General features: G+C 40.4%; 1 protein-coding gene across 4 annotated transcripts in view; it reads right to left on the bottom strand.

Moving 5' to 3' along the window:
* Positions 1-12,203, bottom strand: part of bcl9 (BCL9 transcription coactivator) — a 239,725-nt gene that overhangs the window by 54,732 nt on the left and 172,790 nt on the right. For all 4 annotated transcript variants that reach the window (XM_048532548.2, XM_048532549.2, XM_059646520.1 and 1 more), the window contains 2 exons: positions 7,995-8,193; positions 3,908-4,016 (listed from right to left, as the gene is read on the bottom strand). In XM_048532548.2, the coding sequence (XP_048388505.1) occupies positions 3,908-4,016; positions 7,995-8,193 (308 nt within the window). The remainder of the gene's footprint in view (positions 1-3,907; positions 4,017-7,994; positions 8,194-12,203) is intronic.

The following is a 12,203-nucleotide window of genomic DNA, read 5'->3' on the forward strand; positions in this document are numbered from 1 at the left end:
TACAAAGGGTGAGTCTACTAAGGCCTTTCCAGGATATGTACTGAAGTTTTTTTATTAATTCATTCATGGGATGAGGGCGTCTCTGACCGTGCAGCATTTATTGCCCCATCCCTAATTGCCTAGACAGCAGTTAAGAGTCAACCACATTGCTGTGGGTCTGGAATCACATGTAGGCCACACCAGGTATGTATAGCTGTTTCCTTCCCTAAAGGACATTAGTGAAGCAGACGGGTTTTTCGAACAAATGACAATGGACTCATGGTCATTATTAGACTCTTAATTCCAGATTCTTTTTATTAAATTAAAATTCCATCATCTGCCTTGGTAGAATTTGAACCCAGGTTCCCAGAACATTATCTGGGTCTGTGGATTAACAGTCCAGCAATAATACCACTAGACCTTTGCCTCCCCTAAGGATCAAGGACATGTACAGCCTAGAGGTGTAAAGGTAGAAGCTGTGGCTGTAGCAGTTATTCCACCCCCACAGCAAAATTGGAAATTATTAGAGTGTTGGGGATATGTGGGTTGTACTTATACAGCATAGGTGCACCACTGACAGGCCTACTACTGGAAAAAAATCAAGGACTGAGAAATGCAAAAATGGTTTTGAAAATCTGGAAGGTCATTTTAAAAATGAGTCTGAGCATGCAGCTCTAAACTTTAAATAAGCTTTTAATGCAAGCAACAATTGGGGGGTGGGGGAGGGGAGGAATTGTCCTTCAGGAAGATGAGTCCAGGATAGAGAGACCAGTCAGGTACTTCTCCCAAAAAAAGCAAACAAACATCAGAGGGTACACCATAGGAGAAAAGTAAACTGTCAGTTTGTTAATGGGTCAGAGAGACCACAGTCTATAGAGATCCTAACCTCCTAATTTTTGTGGAAAAGGTTAAGGCCAAGTTGTCATATTATTCCATTAGAGGTTGGTCCTCAAAGCGTACCACCTAAAGATCACCTATACTGTGGAGAAGTCAAATGGGATCATGGATACCTGTCCAGAACTTGGAGACACACTGAGAACTGAAAAGATAATATCGATCAAGGCTGAGTGAATGTGTGTGTGCCTTGTTTTATATATTTCGTTCTGTTTTCACCTTTGCAATTAAATAGGAATCCTTGAAACTGATATTAGCACCAATTAATTGTCAACTATCAAAAATTACCATTGACTGGAAACTGAAGTGGGCTTCTCAGAGACTAGGAATACTGAAGTGAATAACTCAGGTCCTGAGTGTTTGATTTGTTAGGGTGGCTTGGATTCAGAAACCTCAACCAAATATCTGACAGATCCTACAATTAGTAATGGGGCAAGTGTGTGGGTCACGCATCACAGACGGGAGTAACCCGAATTCTGTAGAGCCATTTGAATTTAGATCAAAAGGGTTAAGGTACATAATTCTTTGAAATTTGCATCACAGGTAGACAGGGTGGTTAAGAAGGCATTTAGCACATTTACCTTCATTGGTCAGACCACTGAATATAGGAATTGGGGCTTCATGTTGATGTAGTACAAGACATTGGTTAGGCCTGTTCTTGAGTACTGTGTGCAGTTCTTGTCACCCTGCTATAGAAAGAATATCATTAAATTGAAGAGAGTTCAGAAAATATTTATCAGAATGTTTCCAGGGATGTAGGGTTGGATAGGCTAGATAGGCTGGAACTGTTTCCACTGAAGCTTGAGAAGTTGACCTTATAGAAATTTTTAAAATCATGAGGGGCAAAGATAAGGGGAATAACAAGGTTTTTTTTCCCCTAGCGTAGGGGAGTTCAAAACTAGGGAGCATATTTTAAGGTGGGAGGAGAAAATTTTGAAAAGGACATGAGTGGAAACTTTTTTAGACAGTTAGTGGCTTGTGTGCGGAACCATCAGGGGAAGTGATGGATGCAGGTACAGTTACAACATTTAAAAAACATTTGGATAAGTACACAAATAGGAAATGTTTGGAGGGATATGGGTCAAAGGCAAGTAAATGGAGCTAGTTTAGTTTGGGAACATGGTCGGCATGGAATAGTTGGACCGAAGGGGTTGTTTCTCTCTTATATGATCTTATGGCCTCATTTTCATTTAAGATGTAAATGCTGGTGAAGCATCAATAAGGTCTGCAAAACTGCCAGGCTTGTTTAAATCCACAACTCTTTAAAAAGTGAAAATGTAGACAACTCGTGTTGGAGAGAGTTAATAGTAATCTGTTCTAGCAGTTAAAACACCTGGTGGTTGAAATTTTCCTAAAACTATCAAGAAGTCATTATAAGAAGCCATTTCTGAAGAAGAGTTCCGACCCAAAACATCAACTTTCCTACTCCTCTGATGCTGCCTGGCCTGCTGTGTTTCTCCAGCTCCACATTGTGTAATCTCTGACTCCGGTATTGGCAATTCTTACTATCTCTGAGTCATTATTAATGCTCAGAGATAATGGGATCTGAAGATGCTGGAGAATCCAAGATAACAAAGTGTGGAGCTGGATGAACACAGCAGGCCAAGCAGCATCTTAGGAGCACAAAAGCTGATGTTTCAGGCCAAGACCCTTCATCAGAGATGCTTGCTGATTTTCCACAACTTATAACACTTCCAGTGTGGCAAACATTCAAATTTCACAGCTTTACTATTTAAAGTTGCTATTTGATGTGGTTTCTGAATGCAAACCTGTTGTACAAAGGATTCATTCCTTGAGGGTATTTAAGAATTTGAATGTGTTTTCACCATTCAAGGTTTTCTTCAATATAGACTTTCTGTCATTTTTCCCACCTCCGTTTCTCAAGTTTGGCCATGAATTTCTCTTGGATTGGCTCACTCTTATAGGCAAAGTACTGCAGTGGTTTGCCACTGTCTTCTGCAGGATGGCTTAACCAGGAGGCTCTCCCACTCTTACTGCATGGCATTGGGTGTATTGGAAGGAGATAATCAGTCTGTTTGGCCACGTTACAAATATTATTTTCATGGTCAACATGTCCTAGTGTACAACTCAAACCTGGAATTGTTGTTCTAGGGTGGCCACTGAATTACATTTGTAAAAGAGTAATGGTAGTAATAGATATTTAGACTTATTTTCTTCATCTCAACATGGCTCGCGAGGTGTGTCCACAGGAGATGGTAAATGAGTTAATATGGAGATTATAAGATCAATGGATTGTGGTCATTGGTTGGTATGAGTTTACATTAAAGTGGCTTTATGGCTGGGGTCATGGGTTAGCATGGATTTGGCATGAAGAATTGTTGGCAGTGATGGGGATGGCTGTGGGGGAAGGGGAATGTGTGTTTAAACTATAACCTTGTTCAAGGCAAATATTTTGCTGCATTATTTATTAATTGAACTACTCAGTCCATATTATAACCACAAGCACAGCCATACAAATTTAGAGCTCAAGAGCAACTTTCAGGAAAATACTGTCTGAAACATCTGTGACAAGATCAAATGGAATGTGCATGATGGAGATATGAAATTGCAAAGTATAACAGATGGATCACCAGTATAACTGATCAGTTTGAAATTCAAAGAAAGATTCAATGCAACAAGCCATTCAAACAAGCTGTAACAATCAACTCTGAACAGACATTGTATCCAGCAATGGAGGAACGAGATAATGCACTTTAAATTAAAGGAAAATTGGATCTAAGGGTAGGCTTTGACAGCTCCATCTGCAAGCATGTTGGCAGCACGTGTGAACCGTTCTGAAGTGTGTTGGCTGCCTTCAAGGCAGAAATTTGTGATGAAATGTTATTTACCTGCACATAATGCTGAGTTTTAGATCAGTGAACCTACCTGAAATACTAGGATTATTTTACTATCAAATTGGTAAGAAAGACTTTTAGAGCTACCTTCAAAACCTCACTGGTGAGGAACCTTGCAAGCTTTACTCTGTTAATACGTTACATTTCGTGAGAGTAAAGATCATGCAAACATTGCTTACCGGACTGTTACTTGCTAGACCATCCTTTTCTGTCCCCCTGTTTGAAATATTCTGCATATGGAAGGCAAGAATAGTTTCTGCTTCTCCCTTCAGGACAGCTTCTGCAGCCCTACCATCAAAAAAAAATCATCTCCTTACATTTAGTAACAAAAATACATGCTTTGAAAATAAATTACAGGTGATTTTTTTATTTCTTGCAGGTTGAAGTTTAAATCAGTTCTACCTCTGAAATGATGGCTTGAATATTTGATCATGTCAACAAGAATTATCCCCAAAATTACATCCCAGAAAAATGTGGTGATATGTCAGATTATTTTTGGTGCTGGAGCCTCAAACTTAGAGCTCCAGCAGACTTGTGCCCAGGGAATGGTAGAATTTTTTTCAATCTCTTTACCACTATGATGGGTTCTTTTGCAGAGCAGGTCTTGAGTCACAGCTGAAAATAGATATATTTTGACAAAGCTTTTTGTATGCACTCATCAGGACAATTCACAAGATACTAATTTAAGGGAAAACTAATATTTATGCTGTTTGATTGGAGAGTGCTGAGTGGTTGGAAGTCTAAAACATGGTGTTTAAGAACCAAAGCATAAACGTAGGTATTTTAAAGGAATTAAACTTTTGACCACTTTTACACATTAGTGGATCAAGTTTTTTGAAGGGAAAATTCAAATTCCTAATTAACTGAATCTAATCTCAGAACTCAGCAGGTCTGGAAGGGTCTGTGAACAGAAAGCAGAGTTAATATTTTGAGTTCAGGGTCCTTCTTCAGATGCTGTCTGGCCTGCTGAGTTCTTCCAATAATTTCTGTTTCTCTTTCAGATTTCCAGCACGCACAGTCCTTTGTTTTAAATCAATTTAATAACCTGATTTAACTCGTTAAACAAATCTGGCTATGTGAAATATTAAAATGCTGGAAATCCTCAGTAGGTCTGGCAGCAGCTGTAGTGGCTGAACCTGGTTTAGACTTAATACTCCCTCCCAATGGGTTTAAAGAGACAGATGGTGCAGAGACAGAGGTTGCTAGTTAACTCCAGCTGGTATTTCATCTAGTCATGCTCCCATGCTCTCAGTACAGCTATACTACAGGCAAGTATTATTACGGGGCAGTCCTTACAACCAATAGGCCAACTGAGGCCTTTCATGGGAAATAAATACCCTTTTCATTCAGACAGTTGTCTGAGGCAGAACCATGTGACTGGGAAGGCTTAAAGTCCTCCTTCAAATTATTATGGCCAACTTCCTCAATGGAGGAGCTGCAGAAGTGGCGGGAGTAGGGGGATGGGGTTCGATCCTCCGATTTATTCATCCCAATGTTTCAGCTTGATAGCTTTTCATCAGGGCTGGAAAGATGTGCATTTGTCACTGGATTTAAGCCTGTGCAAGGCAGGAAAAAAAGGAAAGGAGTGAATGGACAAAATGAAGGTCCATGATAGGGGTCTTGATTTGACAAACTACCACAAGGGCTGCTTACAGTAGGGTATAAGTGAAGTGGTCACATGACTACACAATCTACTCGGGGGCAGGTTCTATTTGGAAAGCTCATGGAAAATCCAGTGCTGTATATGATTTAAAGACAATGTTGAATAAATATAAAGTTGAGCAACTGCCAAGCTGCCTGCAGTCCTGACCAACGCCAATCCTGAATATAGCAAAGTGCCATCAATGGTGATAATAGACCATCAACCCCTCCAAGAGTCACAATCAGATTTCCCTTGGTTTCACTTTCCACTTCACCAATTTCCACATTCAAGATGTCATTATTTAGCCATTCTGTTACCTTCAGTGTAATATTCATAGAATCACAGAATCCCTACAGTGTGGAAACAGGCCCTTCAGCCCAACAAGTCCACACTGACCCTCAAAGCATCCCACCCAGACCCATCCCCCAATCCACATATCCCTGCACACAATGGGCAATTCAGCATGGCCAATCCACTGGCTTGCACACCTTTGGACTGTGGGAGGAAACCGAAGCACCCGGAGGAAACCGATGCAAACACAGGGAGAATGTGCAAACTCCACACAGTCACCCAAGGTTGGAACTGAACCTGGGTCCCTGGGGCTGTGAAGCAGCAGCACTAACCACTGAGCCGCCATGCTGCCATGAGGTGTATCTTTTCGTTGTCTCTCAGAATTCTAAAGAGATGGAACATTTTGTGATATGCTGGTCTACTCTTCAATCACCTAAGACAGCCCCACCACATGGCCTGACACTTTCACAAACACAAACAGAAGATGCAACATTCTCATTTTCACCCTCATATCTCTCACAGTTGAAGATTCCAAGCTCTTGTATGTTTTCCAATTCAGCATTCAGTGCTCATGATGTAGCCTCCACTAATGACTGCTTTGCAAAATAGCCCTAAGCGAAACTTCAAGTTTCTAATCGCTTGTCCTTTTAATTCTCCACTCCAGTCCCAATCTATCCTCTCTGTCCTTGTTCTGCTGCACTGTTCCAGTGATGCTTAAGGACCAGCATATAACTTTTTGGATTAAGCAGTTTACAGATTTCAGGTGTGAAAACAAGTACACCAATTTCAACAAAAACACTGTCCCACTTTAATCTATGTGTGAGTTTTTATTTTGTACATGTTTGCCTGTGGACAGCAACAATTGGTAATGCATTTGCATTTGCTTTTTCATCTGTGGCTCTTCCACAAAAAACGGTGATTACTGCTCTTCAAATCCCTGGTCCATTTTAATTCTTTTCATAGTCCTATCGCTGAAATGTTTTACATTTCTCTTTATTCAAATATTTAAAACTTTTAAATGATGCTTTGGATCTATTTCTGAATGACAGGCAGCAGCTAGTGGGGTACTTCAGGGATTAGTACTAGGACCCTAGTTATTCACAACATTTGTCAGTGATTGAGATGAAGCAACTAAATGTAATAATTCAAAATTTGCAGATGACACAAAGCCGAATGGAAAAGTGAGCTGTGAGGAGGATGCAGAGATATTGCATTGTGATTTGGACAGGCTGAGTGAATGGGCAAATAAGGTAGACAAATAAGAAGTTATCCACTTCGGTTACAAAAATATAAAAGCAGATTAATATTTGAATAGATGTAAGTTGAGGGGAGGAAATATTCACCAAGACCTGGGCGAACCCATGCACCAGTCACTGAAGTAAGCCTGGACGTACGGCAAGCAGTAAACAAGGCAAACAATATATTGGCCTTCATAGGGGGACGATTCAAGCAGCGAAACGATGATGTCTTCATACAATTATACAGGGCATTGGTGAGGTGACATCTGGAGCATTGTGTGCAATTTTGGTCTCCTTATCTGAAGAAGGATGTTCTTCCTACAGAGGGAGTGCAGCAAAAGTTTATCAGATTGATTGCTGGGATGGCAAGGCTAACGTTAGAAGAGATATTGAGTCAGTTAGAATTGTATCCACTGAAGTTTAGAAGAATAAGGAGCGATCTCATGGAAACCTAGAAAATTCTAAAAGGATTAAACAGGTTAGATGACAGATAGATGTTCCCAATATTGGGGAAGTCCAGAACCAGCGGCCATAGTTTATGGATAAGGGATAAACCTTTTAGGACTGAGAGGAGAAATTTCTTCAGGCAGAGAGTGATGAGCCTGTGGAATTCATTACCACAAAGTGGGTGAAGTTAATATATTAACATATTGTGTTTTCTAGAAGGAGGTAGGCATAGTTATTGTGGCTAAAAGATCAAGGGATATGAGAGAAGTATGGGCGAGGTTTTTTTTTCTTTCTTTATTAATGGGATAAGGGTGTCGCTGGCTAGGCAGCATTTATTGCCCTTCCCTAGTTGGCCAGAAGGCAATTAAGAGACACCACATTCTTGTGTGTCTAGAATTACATGTAGGCCAAACCACGTAATGATCAATGATCAGCCAGGTTCATAATGAATGGCGGAGCAGACTCGAGATGTAGAAAAACCCTTCAGCAGGTATGTAATGTGGGCTATAAAAGAACAAATTCAGCAAAATGTATACTAATCAATAAATTCAGCATCCTTTAAATAACAAATGCAGCCATAGATCATCCTTGTGATACACAACTAGCAGTGAAAAAGATAGTTACAAGTGTAAATTATCGTCTACTTACTTGTTGGCCATATGCGTGGAGAAGACATATGTAACTTTAGGAGGGGTCTTTTTGGTGGCGCTAGATTCTGACATCAGATTGTGGCTTCCAACAGAATTGTGCAAGGGATTGGAAGACCTACTGGCATCTGGGTTGGAAGAAGGGAGTGAATGTGTTGCCAGTTGTTCCTGGGACTTGACACTCTCAGAAGAATTACAGTCTGTAACCCAACATACATAATAAATAAACAGACACTTCCAAAGAAAAATAAATACAAACTTATAATTTCTATTGAGTGTTTAATTTTACTTGATTTTGATGCAATCTCTCACCTCTTAGTATTCTTGAATACCAGTGAAAACACAAACATAAATAAAACTTCCTTTGAATTTGAGGAGTTTTCAACATGACACAATTTCATAAAACCATCTTTATATCACAAGAGATTTTATTTATTTATTGGGCTGAAACCACAAGTAGCATGTTACCAGACTGAACAGCAGGATTTCAGTAACTTAAAACAGCAGCTTCTAAGAAGGCTGAAATTTGGATCATTGTACCGTACAAATTTGAAAACAGGAAGCAGTTTACCCTTCACTAGGCCAGAAGTGCTGTTGTCATTTCTATAATTTCTGACCGGTCATGACCAATGAATCTTGGGCATCTTTATCTGTTTCAGTTGCAGGCTAAGACTACTCAGTACATCATTATCTATTTGAGAAACTAAGACTGGAAACATGGCACACCAACAATGTAGAATTATATAGCATCTGCACCAGCATAAAATATACCAAGCATTACACAACAGAGTATGACAGTAAGTTATCTGATATCAGGCAGTGAAAAATTTGGTCAAAGCATTAGGTATTAATAAGCCTCGTAAAGGAGGTAAGTGATGTTGAAAGATGGATTAACATTTGTGTCAAATTGTTTTTTTTGTCTGTTTTATTAAGGGCCGTGTGTGCGTATATAAAAGAAACATAGGTCAAGTTGCACTGTGGTCAATTAATAATCCTTTTTAGGCTACTCGTTTAAAATAAATTGTCAAAACCTGTTGCAAAATACTTTCCTTGCCCGATAGTAATTCAGGAGTAAATTGGACTGAGTCATACAATATAGAAACTATCCCTTCAGCCCACCACATTTATGCCAACCAACAAACACTAGACTAGATTAATTCCATTTACCTACACTTCATCTATAGCCTACTATACCATGGCATTTTAACTGCTCATCCAGATGCTGCTTAAATGTTGCGCAAGTACCTACCTCCAGCACCCTCTCATGCAGCTTGTTCCGTACTTCTACCATTACTTACTCCTATCTTCTACACACTGGCTAAGGAAGGCAAGCATCCCATATACTTTCTTCACTATCTCGTACACCTGTGTTGACACCTTCAAGAATCTATGGTCTTGTATACACTAGGGTCCCCTCTATTCCTCAGTACTCCCTGGAGTCCTACCACTTCCATTGTGTATATCCTCCCAAAATACTTCACCCTGCACTTTTCTGGATTAAATTCCACCTGTCACTACTCTGCCCAATCTACCAGCTGATCAAACTGATTGTAGCTCGAGACTGTCCTTCTCACTATCAACACCTGATCTGACTGGGATTTTATACAATTTGAGATAGCTTACAGGTCCATAAGACACCAATTATCATGGCACTCTTCCCAGTTAAGTCATGATAATTGCTGTAATTCCCATGCTTGTCTCTGCTTGGCCTGTCCCAATCAGACTGTTGGTTTTCCTTACCCCTGTGGATGGAGATGAGTGAGTATTAGTCATATCTCTTTATTGCTAATGGATGTTCATAGCTAATTTTCTTCCTTTCTGTCCAATGTAATGTTTGTCACAGTCTTTGCAGGGAATCTTGTATATCACGTTGGTCCTGTCCATAGTGGGTAACTTTGGTTCATGTTAGCAATTGGTGTAGAGTTGATGTGGGTTTGTGTGCTACTCTGATGCCCAGTAGTCGTAGGAGTTTTGTGGTAGGTTCAGGTGTGTTCTTGATGTAAGGTAGCATGATGAGGTTGTCGGGGTGTGCAGTTAATGTAATTGGCAACTTCCAACCCAGTTTTTTGCGTATCTGTTGTCCTTGAATACTTGGAAATAGTATTCTTCTTCTTTTTGGTGTAGTTCTGTGTTGCTGCAGTATTGCCCATTTAAATAGAGTTTTCATGCAAAAAGAGACAAACACGGCAACTCCTACAGGCCTGACTCTCCACTAAGAAAGCGATTAATAGATCTAGACCCCATATACACCCCACTGCGAAGGAAAACTGGAAGTGAGGTAACCCAGCTCAACGGACACCAGAGTTTAAAAAACAACTGGGAAAACACAACAGCGCTTCATTCGAGGCTGCACCGATGATGTTACCCAGTAGGGTAATGCAACGTCTGCAGAACAACAAATCAGCTCGGTGAGCCAACCACAAACAACATCCACAACCCAAGCTACAAATACACTCTAAAACCTTAAATAAGTATCATATGTTTTGCCTGACACCACCTCCTGTGAAGTACCTTGTGATATTTTGCCATGATATAGCCTCTTAATGGATACAGGATGCCTTTGACTATCTCTGCCTATTTAGTGTTTTATCAGTTGCATTGTCACATCACACTATCCCAATACCATCTGTGATGAATAAAAACTGCATTCATATTAGTCTCCTTATGGGAAAACTGCCAATAAACCCAACTCTTGTTGAACATTATAGAGTGCAGTTATGAGGTACCCCGTTGCATTCAGTTAAACATCTACAGGATGTATGTAACATGGTCTGTTAGACACATGCACAGTATTCTGCAGTGGAATCTGATAGGAAAGGTGCTGTGCCCCAGAGTGTTGTTTCATCAGAACCAATGTGGATCCAGTGAGTTTGATTGACATGTTGTTTCTGGTTTTGTCCTTGGCTGCTGTTTACTCCCGAAGTTTCTGGAAGGACAAAGTCCTAATCACAGTTACTCCTAAGTATGCTGAGTAGGGATTGTATTTTTGAATCTGGCCATCCACTTAGCTGTAAAATTCTGTTCAGGTAGTGGAATTCTGGAGGAGGATATACTGGGTACGGGTTTAGAGGGATTCACTGTGAGATGCCTTGTGCTACACTATCCCATCAACTTTGTAATGTCTTGGTTAAGGATCTGATTTAGGATATGGAAAGTCAAGGATTGGGTGATACATCAGAACTCGTAGCATGGATGACCTTGTAACATGCAGTTGTGGGCAGGTTACTTGAATATACACTGTACGCTGTTTCAGCCCTGTGGTAGTCCACTGGTTAGTCTTCTCCAGGCACTTCGCCCTTAACCAAGGTGTTCTTTTGTGAAGAGGGGTTTTAAAAACTGCCTTGAGCCAGCTTTTGAAAGTACTCTGGGCAGCTTTAGAAGCAGTTCACTGTGCTATACTACATCACAGGAAGCTGTGATAACCAACAGTACTGTGTATGGCTTCAGCTTCTCCTGGAAGCCATTTTCAATGTAGGTGATGAATGCCACCAAATCACACATGCTACAACCAGCTTGGTCAACGTGAAGGATGATCCTCTGGGGATATGTTTTACAATAAGCTTAAGCATTCAGAAAGTAGTGAAATCAGTTGACAGCTGCTTGCCAGTCGGATATCTTTTCCAGGTTTTTGAATGGCACTGACTTTTACATTTACTACACTTTTGAAAGTGCACTAGAACTTTGGCTCAGCTCTGCACAAGTGCCAACAACTGAACACAAGCACAGGAGCCAAATTGTTTCAAGACTCTGGTGTGATGTTGTTGTATCCTGTTGCTTTGCCACATTTCAGGCCCGCTAGTGTTTTCCCTAGTTTGTTAATCTTGAAGGATCAGAATGACCACAAGTCCACATGTTGCTGGTGCAGATTTCCAAATTTGTATAAATGATGCATTTCATTTTTTTTCTCTAACAGTGTCCTCACCACCTGGAGCAGATGACTACTAACTTGGTTCACGGTGATTGGTGGGCAATACAATCCGATTTATTTTTGAGCTGCTCCAAGGTATTGGATCAGGATCTAGCAGATTCATTCTGACTGGAATGAATAAACTGAGCCCTGCTGTCATTTCCACCCACCTGCTGTATCAGAATCAACAGATGATTCATATTCCTTGCAGCATCTCCATATTAAAGCATGGGGTGTGGATGCCTTGATATGACAGCTATGTCAGCAGCTTTGTGAATGGTGGCATGGTGGCTCAGTGGTTAG

Source organism: Stegostoma tigrinum, chromosome 6 (genome assembly GCF_030684315.1).
Source record: "Stegostoma tigrinum isolate sSteTig4 chromosome 6, sSteTig4.hap1, whole genome shotgun sequence".
In the NCBI taxonomy this organism is placed as follows: Eukaryota; Metazoa; Chordata; class Chondrichthyes; order Orectolobiformes; family Stegostomatidae; genus Stegostoma; species Stegostoma tigrinum.